Genomic DNA, 15,535 nt, shown 5'->3' on the forward strand with positions numbered 1-15,535 from the left:
CCACAAGGATAATATTACAATGTTAAGTTAAAGTTCTAAGAGCAGTATCAACTAAGGCCTGTTTGAATCAAGGGCAAATTCATTTATAGGACACACAATTCACTTTAAATGTAATGCAGAAGCAGAGTTTAGCTATAAATTCAACGTTTTGGATCTTCGTATAATGGGCCTCAACAGATCAAACACATTAGATTCTCACTTTGTATAAAGTGTTAAAATGCTATATTTTATATAGACTTCTAATATGTTTATTTTTAATCAACAGTAGCAAAGAATCACTGTTCTAATGATTAACCAGTCAATATACTATATAAGAGTTCCATCAGATAGGTGCTTGCAGGAGTAAACCACTCATGAACTTTCTATAGTACCTGAAAAATATTAAAAGAAACATTTTGTTCTTTGAATTCACAATCCTATTTTGAACATGACAGGAATATTTCAAGGCTGTGTCATGCAAAGAGAATGGTTTAATCTGTTCCAGAAGTAACACATGAAATGAAGCCGTTTGGAAAAGAAGGAGAACATAGTGACTAGAACAGGGAACTAGAAGTCAGAAAATCCAGGCTAAATATTTTACAAATTGGAAACCAAAGACAAGGCATATGAATCCAGGCATGGTCTGATTTGCAGAGATGCCAAGTATCTAAAATTCCACACGAATGGACTGTGGGACATTATTTTTCAAAATAGACCTCTATTGAAATTAAACCTCCAAGTATTTCAATTTTGGGGTATCACAGCTCAAGCCTTGCTAGATCCTATTTCACCTTATACACCCAAATGGCACTTAATAGCCAGTTTCATCAGTGCCTGTTTTGGTAATTCTACTCCAGGTGCAGTATGGATGCACAACTGTCCATGTGCCAGCTAAGTTTACACAGTTGGGCTCTGCATTTTGCTCAGGCAGGCATGGTACCATACAATCACCAAAGTATGCACGTAAGTCCTGAAATTGTAGTTTGGTATTAGGAAGAGGAAAGGTGGATCCTTCCTAGAGCATACAGGTTGGGGCACTCAGAAGGGGTTTGTGAATCTGCTTTATGGCACAGTGCTCAAGCCACACACTAGACATTATTATCCAGTCTGCTTTCCAGCTCTCCCCTTGAAGCTGAGACACTGCAACTTGCATTTAGTAGTCCCTGGATAAAATAGAAGGAGAGCACTGGGGAGTTTTCTAACTCACTGATAGCAAAAGTAAAGGCTGGAACCCAGGGCCTCTCCCACCCAGAGTGGTAACCACCTCACTGAGCCACACACTCTCTAACTTGTCCCTTTTTTCCTGGTACCACAAGTTTCTCTTTCTTAGGGCCCCTCTACATGTGGAGGTAAAGGAGTAATGGGATATAATGCATGATCCATGCATGGAAGGAGGTGCAACTGTGTGGATCGTGCATCAGATCCCAGCATGCTTTAAGAAGCAAACTCCTTCAGCTGGAAGCCTGGATCAGCTGATGGGGCTCTGAGACATGAGGGCACACCATGCAGACCCATAGCTGGGAGCCTTATCAGCTGACCTGGGCTCCCAGCTCTGGGGGTGCCCCTCCCTGTGGCAGGGAGACTGAAGCTGCTGTGATCTCCAAGTCATGGGGGTGCACGAGGCCCCCATGGCTTGGAGATCTGTCGCCTGGAAGCTCCCAGGCTCAGCGGTGCACATGGGCCCCCACAACTGGGAGCTCCAATCAGCTGATGGGGCTCCAAGCCACAGGGACCCCTGGCCACACATTCAATTAATGGTATGATAGGATCCAGTGACAAAGTTATTGCACATGTTTTGTGAAATAGCTTTGTAGTTTATTCCTCTTCTTATCATGCCATTAATTGATTGAACATGTGGCTGGGTGACCACTTAAGGCATGATTAACAGTGTAATCTGTACATGGGGCCTTGGCTGCTCACAGGGTTAACTTCAAGACTAATTGCCATGTAGGCATGTAAAGTGAAATAGGACCTATCCCCAGGCTCAGTGTTTAAAGGTGCATGGCCATAGCTCTACTCGATGCAAAGTCAAGTAACTTAAGCAGTTAGGAGCCAGGTCCCACTGACTTTCAGCCAAGACCCATTGACTCTGGGATACTATGTGCTATCTCTTTTGAAAATTGGATCATAGCTGTCTCAGTCACTAGACCTTGCAATGTTGAGTGAAATATCTAAACACATTTTTAAAAATGAGCACTAAGAGGGTCTATACATGTGTTCCGGGGGTGGGAGGGCACTTTAATTAGAGCTACTCTAATTAAAGTGTCCGGATTGTCTCATGTATCAGCATCCCCATACTTCAAAATGGTGATGGGGACATTTTTATCTAAAGCTCACTCAACGAGCTTTAGATAAAGCGCCCCCACCACCATTTTGAAGTTGAGGACACTGATACATGAGACATGGAGGCTGGCTAGAGCATGGTAATTACCACGCTCCATCAGACTTGATTGAATCTGCTCTGGTGCCATTTTGAAGCACAGGGATGCTGATACATGAGATGTGGAGGCTGACTGGAGGGTACTGATTAGCACACTCCAGTAGACTTATTAATTGAGTCTTCTCCAACACACTGTAATTACAGTGCATTGGAGCAGCCTCCCCACACATGTACAGGCACCCTAAGGTCTGAGCTGACAAAAGGCTAATCACCTGCATTTATTTTTGCAGATTAGGCCATTTTTTTTATTTAGGTGCCTGAATTTGAATTTAGGGGGAGTCTGTCTACATTATGGGGCTGCTACTGCTTTAGCAATAGCAGCTAAATTGTGGTGATAGAACTGATTGATGTAGGTGCAGCATATACTGGCAAGACTTTTTTGACACCAGAGTTATGCCAGCTTCCCAAGTATCAAAAACTTAGCCAGCAGACAGTTTTACTAGCATAGATACAATGGCTATGGATGCTGATGTTTCCATATCTCCTGCCAATACAGCTGAGCTTTGTAATGCATGCTACACTGGAGATTACTTTCAAGAATCCCAGTTGAAAAAATTGCTCTTAAATTGTAAGCATGTGTGAGTTTGGGAAAAACATTTATCTTCTCATTTTCCTCATCCACTCATCTCTGCAAATTTTTTTAGGAGCTTTAGATGGAAGGCACTGTGTATGCATGCACACATGCACAAACATGTTCAAAGTACAGATTTAAAAATATATTGAAAAATTATTAAAATATACCTTGCATTGTAAAACCATCAATAGTTTCATACTTTCCTTTAAGGAATTAAAAAAGAAAAGGTTTGTACATGAAATCAGAACCAATTTCTGACATTGCCACCATTTCAAATACAAGTCATGTTCATCCAAATATTTTAGTGACATAGAAGTTCAAAAAAATCCTGGAAATATGCAAAAAATGAATTAGAAAAGTGAAAACACAAACTAAACTAAACCAACCAAAGCATGTCCTTCCCTAAGGGTCAAATGCACTCTTGTTTTTTCCCCTGGAAAAACAAAGCATATACTCATTTGAAATGTAAAATGTGTTTGTGTGAGTGCACACATCTATGTGCAGACAACAAAAAAATCTTTAGAGATTTCTTTCCTGCTGCATATGCCCTGAACATACTAAGACAGAACATGTGTTTACTACTATGAGTAGTCTCTCTGATGCAAATGGACTATGCATAGTAGTTAAGTTAAGCGTGTGTGAAAATCTTACAGGATAGACCTGTAAGTGCTCCCAGACTGTTCAATACTTTCAACCCTAACAATCTGCATTATTTAGTTTACCAGGCTCTCTTTACAAGGAAATTACCTAAGAAATTGAACAAATAGCCTGTTGATAATATTATCCTTCACTGGATCCAAATGCTTTGTAAGTAAAAGGCTTGGAAGCTCCTTCCAGTACATAGGGGAATCCTTGTTTTTATTTTGAGGCATGTGTACTGATAAAGGACAAAGATGTATCATTTCAGATTGTACCATTTGTTTTTCTAAAAAAGAAACAGAAATCACATTAAAAGCCTAAATTTAAGAACTAGTTATGGTTGCACAAACACTTCAAAGTTAGCAAATAAAAGAATTAAAGTTGGCCTTTCAACCTTAACTCAGCTCTTTTGTCCATATACATTATCACATAGTCTTCAATTACTTGATCAAGTACTGTTTTTCTACTAGTCTTCAACCTCTTTCAAAGAATATTTCTTTTTTTCCTCCACATTTAACATTTGCCCAATGCAAAATTAATTTCCTAATGGGCTTTTCTACTGTGCTCTCATTGCTGTACTTGAGCATTTAACTCTCCTGCAAATATCCTCTGGTATCTCATATTGGGCATTTAGAAAATAAAGAACATACAGGCCATGTCCACATGAATGTGGATGGACATTTATTTCCCTGGGGTCAAGAAGCAGTGGCATACCTGCTACTTGTTCGCAGGCAACTCCATTGCCACGTGCCCTCTGGTGTGTGGCAGGTTACCCTGGGTGAGGTAGGGGAGGCTGGGGCCAGCAGTGGGCTGGCCCCAGCAGCCTTACCTGGGGTACTGCGGGCTTCCTGGGGATGCGGCAGCAGCAATCCTGCCATTCGGAGCCTGCCACTGGTTGGAGCCAGAGCAGCTGGAGTGTAGCTCCTATCAGTCAGGCTCTGGTTTTTGGTAGTGTGTATTGGCCTTGTGTGCATCACTCTGCTTTTTTTTGCGTGGGTGTTTTGACCCCGAGATCTCCCAGGGTCAACCCTTCCCTCCCCACCGATGCTGCTACCTTGCAGTGCGGAGAACAGTTGAATATGTGGTGCTGCAGATGTGTCTGCAGAGCCACATATTGCACAGCCAGGCTCATCTGGACATGGCCACAGAGGCCAACTGAAAATTCTGGTGCAAGTGACCTGCACAATATTGAGATTTCACTAATAGTTAGATTTATTTTGCACAAACTGCTGATCCAACATTTTGTTATGGCTTCCTGTGCACTTGAAATGATACACGGGAAGGCATTCTTTAAATTACTTCCTTTTTTAGTTTCCCTTTTCTACATGTCTACCTCTAAGCTCCTTTAACACTTTGACCCTTTCTTTATAAAGACTTATGCAATGATACTCCCTGATTGAAGTGATGTAAAATCACCAAATGCCAGCAAGCATGGTATAGTTAAAAGAGAACTTTGATTTCTTTTTTTCTTCTCTATTTTAGGACAATGGTATGCAGTAAGACAGGCAGCAAGCAGCAGAATGTGAAAGCCATTGATGTTAAAATTGAAACCAACCCCTTTCTGAGTGGCAGATATGATGCTCTTTGTGTGAAGGATGAAGGTCAGCATTCATATGTTACTGAAATAATGTGCATTCACTATTGTGGCATCTACAGTAGGATTTTTTCCTTCAAATTTCTTACTGGTGGAAGCAATAGTGGGAATTTTAGAAAAGATATCCTGCAGTTAATCAAGGAAGAAACCATCCAAGGCTGCACGGCTAAAGACCTCATTTCTAATCTTGCAGCCAACCAATATAACTCATGAGATGTCTAGTATGTTTTTCTATGGGTTATTAGAGTTACAGGGGATGCTGTGCCATTGAAGAATTGGGACAATACCTTTTTTAAACTGTATTTATTCATGGATCTAAATGATAAAATAAAAGCTCCCACATTAAAAAACACATTCATTCCCCCCAAATATACAAAAAGACAGGTACCAATCTCCCATCAACAGTGCTACTACAACCCAAATCAATATCCACAGAAGTCTTGTGCTCTTTTCCCTTTCTCCCCCAGAACCTGGCAGCTTCACAGTGCCTCCACTGATGTAAGCTTCCATGTTTCCTCATCTCTGCACAGTAATTTATCCCCTCCTGCTCCTTCCCACAACTCCACACAATACAAATCCCACTATCCTCCTCTCATCTTTATCCCCAAACCTCAAATTCATTCCAAATTTATTACCAAGCTCATAGAACTTGCACTTCAGTATTTAAAAAGATTTTTCAAATTTTCTGGTGTGGAGCCAGGAGAAGATTCTTTTTTTTACCAAGTTCCAAAAATTTCCACCTGCTTTCCAAGTAAGCATCTTTCCCCCTTTTCCCCTTTTTTCTGCCAGGTATAGACCAGGCGTTTGGGATATTGGCTATATCCTGATTAAAACCTAAACATGAAACTAGATTTCCATTTCAAGAGCTTTACCAAAGTTTTGGGTTGCTCAGGCACAGGGACTGACAAGAAAAGAGAAATTATGAGAAAAACAGTTATTGCTAGTAAATGCATTGTACTTTAAAATCCACTCCTGAGTTTGAAAGTTTAACCTTTCAGCAGAGGAACAAACTGGCTAAACTCACAGGTGCTGATGCTCTCCTCTGCTTGCCAGTTTCATCAACCATTTGTTGCATTTTTAACAAAAGCACTTTTGCGATTTCCTCCTCACTGCCTCTCATACAAAAGAGGCTTTCTAGATAAACATCCACTAAACCATCTCATTCTCCTGCTTCAAATCCTTCTTAAAGCTCTTGTTTGCCATGATAACTGTAATATCTTTGCCAAAGCTTAGACTGCTGGTGTTACTGCCTTTTGCACTAACCAGCGTCGCACCATTGTTTTCCTATACTCCTTTGTCTGTGTTTCTCTTGCATTTCACCTGTTACCTCTAACCTTAGGGCACAGACACATTAACATACCACATACTTTGGTATAACTCACATTGGTGTTGCATACCAATGTAAATTACACCAGAATCAGGAACAGACAGATATGCAGTGATTCCAAAGTTACTTACAGAATAGCCAGCTATATCAGTACCTCACTGCTAGGTGGCAGGGGAGCAAGTAACAACTTCCTTGCCTTTAACAAATAGCTAACCCAGGATGGATGTAGACAGACAAAACCTAAACTGGAATGATTTATACTGGTAGCTTACCCTTGATTCTTTCTGGGGTAATTCTGTATTGCAAGGGTCAGCAACATGCAGTCTGTGGGCCAGATCTGGCCTGTGAAGCCACTGAATCTGGCCCATGGAGTCACAGGGCTTTCCCCTGCCTGTGCCCATGCCTGCTCTGGGGCTGAGCAGCTAGGAGCTGTGCTGGGTCCAGGGAGCTGGAAGCCATTCTGCATTGCTGCTGCTTCTCACCACCCCCAGCCCCTCTCAGGGCTGTGTGGCATGGGCACAGCTTTTAGTCAGAGGAGAGCTGTGCTGGGGCTGGGGAGCTGGAAGCTGTACCCCTGCTGCTGCAGCTGCTTCTCTCTGCTCCCTTCCCCATCCCAAAGGCTGCTGTTTAAATAAATGCAGCTTCCAACCAGAGCAGAACTTCACTGGTGCTAGGGAGAAGCCCCAGCAGCGTGGAAACAGCTTCCAGCTCCCTGGCCCTGGCACAGCCAGCCTTTCAGCTTAGATCTGTGCTTGCACCACAGCTGAGAAGGAGGGGGCTGGGAGAAGCAATGGTGCATGGACACAGCTACCAGATGAGCAGTTTTGGCAGGGGTGCAGGGAACGCCCCCCACCACTGATGTACTGATGAAGTCACCCAGACTGCACCAGACTGGGGCTGGGCTGTTCCAGCCCACAGCTTGAAAAAGGTGGCCAGGCCCTATTGGATCCAGCACTTACCCCAGTGGAGAGTTTACATTTACTGGTGTAAAGCTGATTGCACCATGTCCAGGTCCATATTCTTACACTGCAAGTTCTTTGGGCAGGAAGTAGATCTGTGTTCTGCATTTATACAGTGCCAAGTGTAACAGAGCCTGAGTCTATGATGGGCTGCACAGCACTGCTGCAATAAAAATACATAAGTAAAACAAAAACATAAAACATTCCATATATTTTCAAACACTGAATAAATTGTTTTATGATACTCCTGGGCTATGGGCAGAAATTACACATAAACTAGTGTATATGATCAGAAAACACTTCAAATCTGTAACACAACAGAAGTTCAGTGCACATAAACTGCTTTCAAAATGGCCAAAACCCATTTAACATAAACCTGGATGGATGTAGTATCAGACTTAACTGATTTAGGTTAAATCAGTTTATTGAATTTCTGTTCCAGATCCCCTCCAGATAAACTCATAGTCTCCCAGCATCCCAAGACACTTTACACCTCCCCTGCAACTCCTCCCCCCCCCGCCCCCAGGGTGGGTGGGCTGGCCTTGGCCCAAGCAGTCTGCTGCAGCTGAGCAAGGAGGCATGCTCTAGTGCCCTCTGGCTTCTGGCCTGAGCCACTGCAAACATGTGGCTACATTTCCGGAATCAAAAGTGAATGTCTGTTCACTTGCTTATTGATTCAATCTATGCAGTTTAGCCTAACCTGCAATTGAATTGATTAAGCTTCCGGCTTTTTGGCTGCCTGTACTTTGCCATAGATATGGGGAAAGTGAAATATGACATATTAACAGACCATTTAGGAACTGCTTATTTGTACAGGACAGGTCGACTCCTGGTGAGAGAAAGAGAAGGCTACATCAACACATTCATGTCATGGTGTTTAGCACAGAAACATTTCTGGATGGCAGGAATATGTCCTCAGTTTGAATACTCAAAAGATTTTTTATAAACAATGGATGTTTTAACAGGGACTTTTAATCCAAGGTTGAGTGATAATGAGCCCCAAAAAGCTGTAGCATCTGGGTTTAGCATCTCTGAAGTTCCTTTTGAAAGCTGAAGTTTTTTCACACTTCCTCACATTGTGAAGAGTATCTTTTTTTGCACAGGATGTGGTTGCTGACCATTTCACTACAGAGCCAACTGCTATTGTTTCAATCTGTTCCTAATTGTCTCAATGTAATATCACTATTATAATGCATATAGGATGTTCATAGAATTTTTTAAAACTAGATTTTATATTTTTATGAAAAAAAAGCAACATGGTTTTGATGTAATAGTAGCATATTTACTGTAGCAAGTCTGAAAAATACATTGAAAGGCAAAATATGATCCATTGGAAAGGTATGACAGAAGCGCATTGACCTGAATGAAGTCAATATTTGGCTCTAAAATCGCAGAACTATCTCGGAAGATGCTGAATACACAGATTCTCTTAGAACTGAGTTTCCTGTTAACGAAGTGTTCTGTGAATGGATACCCATTAACCCTCATTGCCACCTTCTTGTTTCATGTAATTTCTCCCTTTTGTACCTTTATTTAAAATAAGCCCTCATGTATCTCATGCCTATCTCATTATTATTTGTGTAAATCAGAAATCAGTCAATCTAAGTCAGTGCTGAGTGAAGAATAAAGCTCCTAGGGGAAGGGATGTAAACAGAAGCGAAGGTCTTTTCATCTTGTTAGGGGCTGCTCAATGTTTTTCAGGAATAGGCTCCAACAGTGTTAGCTGAGGCAACAGAATGCAGGTAAAGCATTGTGCGCATGTATGACAGTCTGTAAATGAGCACGATGATAGTATAGAGGAGTGTTTCTCAAATGGTGGGGTGTGCCCCTCTGGGTGGAGCATTAAAGGTTTCTGTCAGAAGGAGAGAGCATATGTGAATCAATACAGCAATCCAGAGTGGGCCATTACTTCAGCCTCTCTCATGCCTTCTATACTTCAGCTGGTGCTTTCCTCTCCACCGATTCTCTCAAAGCTCCCACACTCCGGCTGTTGCCACTGCTGTTTTTGTGTTGCCAGTTCTCCTTGCTGGTGATTCCCTTGCCAGTCACTGGTAATAGGAATTTGCAGCAGCAGCTGAAACAGGAGATGTGAGAAAATCAGCGGTGAAGCAGAGGTGGGCTGAAGTACAGAGGGTGTGAAAGTGCTCACTTTCCTACAGTAAGACATAAACTCATAGGGCTTGAGAAATGCTGGCATAAAGTAATTGAATATTTGCTGAAAGAACGTCCTAGGGTTCACAAGTGGCAGTTTCAGCTCTTCAGAATCAAAATCCTGTATCGTCATCATTACTGTTTGTATTAAGAACTAGAAAATATTCTAGCTACCTCTCAATAATAACAATCCATTTATATTCAGTTGACATTCCCTGAGAGCTGGGAATTTTCCTTTTTGGAAAAAAAATGTAGGAGTTTAATGCCAATTCTAAATATGCCATGCAGGCCTCATAAATATACCATGTAAGCCAGATGTGGCCCATGTATATTAAGCCCTCCCACAGCAAAGCTTATAACAATACATGTAAATACGAAAGAAATAAAAAAAAAAGAAAATCAAAGGGTTTTCTCATCAAATGTTGTTCCTGTAGAAATGTACTCAGTATCATATTTGAGTACAACTCTTTTGGCTGACTTTGTACCTTTCCTGTGCAATTCTTTTTTTCAAGTAAGACTAGAAAAATACCTTTATCACCAGCTCCTGAGCTTTTCTGGTTCATTTTTTGTTTGACTCTCAGATTTTCCAAGCACCAAGTGAAATCTCAGGTCTGTTAGACTCTCATTTGCTACTGTTCTAAAAAAATGAACAGGCAGCACCTTGTAGTGGTCTATGGCATAAATGCAAATAAAATGTTATTAGGCATAACCAGGGGTTGATGGATTATATAGTTAACCCAATTTACGCTTTCTTCAGCAAATAAAGGAAAATGAACTTTTGCGATTCTCTAAGGCAAATGTCCTTTCAAAGAGCAAACTACAATTTACTATGTATAAAGTCAATTGATTCTATTTTCTGTGCATTAACATGAATATGGAGATTTTCAATTTCTGCATTGATGCAGTGTTCTTTTCTAAAACTTTGCATATGTCTGAAGGTGAATTTCCATGTTCCTGGTGATGTCATTTATACTAGCAAAAAAAGCTATTCTTACCAGTCATACTCTGATGAAAGAGATATTGGCATCTTAACATCACTAGCTTACAAGCTATATATGGTTATATTAGTGTTTTGGCTCCTTGCATTTTATTTTTTCTCAATGTTTCTATGGAAAAAGAAATATTCCATGTATCTGGGCATCAAGAAAGAAGGCAACTACCCACCAACAGTTTTTCCAAAACACAAGCGTCCCTCTGAAGAGCTGGGAGTTACAAGTGAGCTCTAGTAATTTGTCACTGATTATATAACCTACCAAAAACTACAGATACCTCTCTGGGATAATTCTACTCATAGATTATCTTAGTGGCTGATCTTCAAAGAAACCCAAAGCAAAATGTTTCATAGTAGCCTGCAGAGTCTGGGAGTAGGTGAAATATATGGAATGCTGGTTGGAAAGATTATCAGTCCTTCCAGAAGGATTCTGAAGAAACGGAAATGTGCATCTCTATTAAACGCGATTAGCCCCATCAACTTGTTTTAGATTTCTGTGCATAACATTTAGTGAAGGTGTCTCAGAAAGGCTTTACAGCTCCAAGAGTTACACCTAATTTAAGTTAAGCAAGTTTTTCTATTGCAAATGGAATTTTATTAGAGGTCCACCGATATATCGGTCCGATCTTGGATTGGCACAGATATAAAGAAAATTGACTATTGGAAATTGGCCTGATGTGGCCAGTAATGTGGCTGATAAATGCCCTATGCATGTGCGTAGCTGCAGCAGCCCACGTAGGTGGCAGGGAGCACAGCTTGGCAGCTTGGAGAGCTGCATCCAGCCGGTAAGTCTGTTGTAGTGGCAGGGGAGAGGGGAGGGAAGGGGCATGGGGGCGCAGATTAAGGCCTCCGCGGTGAGGGAGGGAGCGGTGCTGCCCAGCGGGGTGGGGCAGGGCATGGGATGGAGATGCGGCTCATGCAGGGGGTACGGGGGGGGTGCTGCCACCGCTGTGTGCACCCTGGGAAAGCATGGGGGACATGTGTCCCCTGGATCTGTGTGGGGTGGGGTGGGGTGGGGTGAGGCGGGCTGCAGCTGTAGACTGGAGCTGGGGCTGCACCGGGCTGTTCCCTTTTGGGGCTGGGCAGGGATGCACTCGGGGAGGACAGGGTGGGACAGGAAGTGGCACTGGGGGTGTATGTGTGAGAGCTATTGGGAATTTTGGGGTGATTGCAGCCCCCCCCGGCACCTCTCTCAGCACCACCGCTGCCTGCCCCAAGCACAGCCTGGCCCAACCCCCACTGGGAAGAGCCCAGCCCACCCCAGCCCCAGCTTGCAGCTGCAGCCCATCCTACCCTGTGCAGATCTGGAGGGCACACCCCCCCCGAGCCCTCCTGGGGTGTGTGCAGCAGCAGGAGCCACTCCTACCCCCACATTCCCTGGACAAGCTGTGGTTCCGTCCTGTGCCCCGCCCCTGCCAGGCCGCGGTTCCTCCAGCCTCTGCTCCAGCCCCAACCTCAACTCAACCCCAACCCCACTCCCTCCCTCACCACAGGGGCCTCGATCTGCCCCTCCTCCTTTCTCCCCCACCTGCTTCCACCACAACAGACTTACCAGCCAGACACTGCTCTTCAAGCTACCAGACTGTGTATCGGCAATGGGATCAGTATCAGCTGATATGCCTCCTTAAAAATCGGCTATTGGTATCGGCCCCAAAAATCTATCAGTGAGCCCCTAAATTGTATTATCCTAAAATGACTTATATTCACTCTCTATCAGGGAGATGTCTGCCACTAACTCTTTTCCAAGTATTGTTTGAGATTAACATTATTTTTCAGATGGTTATTACTCTTGAAGTCCAAATTAGAACTGACTATGCCATCTGATATTCTGAAAGACCTTCTAATTGTCTTGGAAAGAAAAATCTACTACATCCTAGCAGCTCTTTTGTCAAAGCCATCACCAGCTTTAACCAGTTTGTTGGTGATGAATATTCTTAGGCCTTTTCTGTCCTACACAGTTCAGTTAGCTTCAACACCTATGGTAACCCTAGTGCTAGTAGTTATGTCCACATGCAAAAACCCTTTGCTCAAGTGTGGTGGTGCTTTTCATCTGAGGTGGCTGAAACAGAGTATAAACTGGAGTTCAAGTACTGCTAATACTTAGGGCATATATACACATGCTGTGTGGTGGAGGGGGGACTCTGAGGTCTGCTCTAACTAAAGCACCTGCAGCTTCACCTGTATTCAGCATCCTGTACTCTGTTTGATGAGCTTTAGTTAAAGCACCCCCGCTGCCATTTTGAAACGTGGGGATGTTGAATACATGTGGTGTGGAGGCTGCTGGAGTGTGCTAATTAGCATGTTCCAGCAGTCTTACAGCAGACTTGATTAATTGAATCTGCTCCTGTGCTATGCTTGCTATGCTTAGCACATGTTGGAGCAGAGGTTTGTCACATGTATAAGGTGCCCGTAGTGTGGATAAATGGCATCACTGTAATGTGGGTGGAGGCCTAACCTACAAAAGTGCTGCTAGTCCTCCAGTCCCTTTTCTCAATTACTTTGGGCCATATTTTCTTGCTATGCACTTGCTCCACACTTCTTCACCAGGAGTCATATATCAGTATAGTCCAGGCTGGCATTGGGCCCCATGTTTGTACGCAGCTTGCTATGTCTACAACATTGCTCTTGCAGGGCTTCTACAGGTGGTAGTGCTTCTACAGTGCTTCTATAGGCTCCTGGACCACTATGCTACATCAACTACATCATGATTGTGTACTGAAAAACCAAAGACTCCAACAGCCAGGAAGTCCCTGAAAATGTGCCTGTATTCTGAGAAGATGGCCTGGCTGATCAGCAGTTTTCCTTATGCAGAGTGCTGCTCCAGAACTGCTAGACAGCATAGGAAGAGTCCTCATTTTTGAAAACCTGCTTTAGTTCTCCTCAGTACATGCACCTGCATAAAGTTGCTACCAAAACATTCTCTGTTACGTTTCATGTTCCTTTGTCCCAGAATAAGTGTTGCATTAATACCAGTGGTTAACACGTATTGTGGCTCTGAGTTAGATAAATGCCTTACCACTGGCTGATACAATGAATACAAACAGAAATATTAGGCATGCCAACCTGGAAGTGGTATACTTAAATGAGTTGCTAGGCTAAGACCACAAAAAGATAGATTCTCCCACAATACACTGAGAAATAATTCAGAGACCAGCTCATATCAACACCAAGACCCATGTGATATGCCCACAAAAATCCCAGTGCTTCTCACAATGTGGTTTCTTTCACTTGAGCTAGGCTAACATGAATGGGCACACTCAAGTGAAATACACAGTGGACGCTTGGCATTATAAGGATTCTTCTTTTTCCATTCCCACAATAAACCTGTTCTACACTGAAAAAAACCAAGAACATCTATTTAGCATAAAAAGGAAGGTTAGGAGTAGATTTAATCACAGTCGAGAAGAACCCACAAAGAGAGATTTCTAATAGCTGAGGGCTCTAGCAAAGGCATAACAAGATCCAGTGGTCAGAAACTGAAACGTTGTATGTTCAGACTAAAAATAAAGCGCAGAGTTTTACAGTGAGGTTAGTGAACAATTAATTTCTACATGAAAGGATGGTCCATCACCTTCGTCATCTTCAAATTAAGCCAGATCCCTGTTCAAAAGATATACTTTACCCGAGGTTATGCCTGAGGCTTTCAGAAACCACTTGGTGAAATATATGGTTTGTTTATGCTAGAAGTCAGTCTAATGGATAAAAATGGTCCTTTCTGTCCTTAAAAGCATTTAATTTATGACTCTCCATCCAATCATTTTTAAACAGAATAAATTATTTTATTGGTGTCAATGAAATAGCAACATACTTGGACACTGATAGAGCTCTGTCAAACTACTATTTAGGAACAGAAAATTTCTCCAGAGTAGTTACTGACCTGTATTGTACAAATCTTTGAAAGTTTTGAACTATTTTTGATATGGTCAGTTGCTTCCCATCTCTCTGAAAACTGCTTAGCTGCTGGATTAGGTGTAGATGGGCATGTGTAGGCATCTGTGCCAGGTATTTTTAGGGCAGTCATCCATGATGTGATTTATGTTTATGTAGTGCTGTAGTCAGAGGCCATCAGAGTTGATTGAGCTCTTCACCTCTCCTAGGTTCTTGAATACTTCACCTTTTCTTTTTCTATTTAAATTGTCAGTTCTCACATTTTTGTTTATGGTTGGGAGGCTATAGAAAACAGCTAAACTGTGTGACAAGCTCTGAAAGAGAACATGCTCCATTTATCTCCTGTTAGCTTGTTCCTGTAGAAGGCACCCTTCAACTTTACATCCTGGAACTTTGTAGAAGTCATATCAATTCTGTTGCAAATTTGAAAATGGAAGTGCTAAATCTTACCCTTTCCACATGATATAATCAACCATTTGGACTCTATAGATGATACTTTCAGGTTAGTAGTTCTATTACTATAATGCTTTAGAGTCTATTCTTTCCTCAGTGCAGACACATCACTGCTGTTTGTGCTAATGAAAGTATACCTAATGGGCTCTAATTTTTCATTATGGCAATAAAATATTTTTTATTCCTCTCATCCTTGTCAATCTCCATTCACTCTTACCATTTCACAGGAAACACATTAGCTGCTAACTGCTGTGATTACTTCTTCAGATGCCAAGTCTAAATGAGACTGAGCATGAACTGAGCCTTGTGTAACTACAAAGAGGTCTGTTCTGTTGTCAATGTGTCAGTGTGTAACTTCCACTAACACCTGAAGGTGTCATGTGGTAGCATGTAAGGAGTGGAGAATAGACTTCAAAGCTTTAGCCCCATTAGGGTGTCCTCTAGTGGCAGATACACTCAATTCATAAAGATTAAGTTCAGGCCATAAGGCCAACCCCTGAATTAGAGAGAAAGTACAGACAAATAGATATGCTAACATCT

At 42.3% G+C, this 15,535-nt stretch overlaps 1 protein-coding gene across 1 annotated transcript in view; it reads left to right on the forward strand.

The window, feature by feature from the left end:
• The window catches only part of SUSD5 (sushi domain containing 5), a 77,903-nt gene that overhangs the window by 33,224 nt on the left and 29,144 nt on the right, over positions 1–15,535 (forward strand). The window contains exon 3 of the mRNA XM_019483338.2: positions 5,115–5,233. Coding sequence (XP_019338883.1) covers positions 5,115–5,233 — 119 coding nt within the window. The remainder of the gene's footprint in view (positions 1–5,114; positions 5,234–15,535) is intronic.

The sequence above is a fragment of the Alligator mississippiensis genome, chromosome 5, assembly GCF_030867095.1.
Source record: "Alligator mississippiensis isolate rAllMis1 chromosome 5, rAllMis1, whole genome shotgun sequence".
NCBI classification, from domain to species: domain Eukaryota; kingdom Metazoa; phylum Chordata; order Crocodylia; family Alligatoridae; genus Alligator; species Alligator mississippiensis.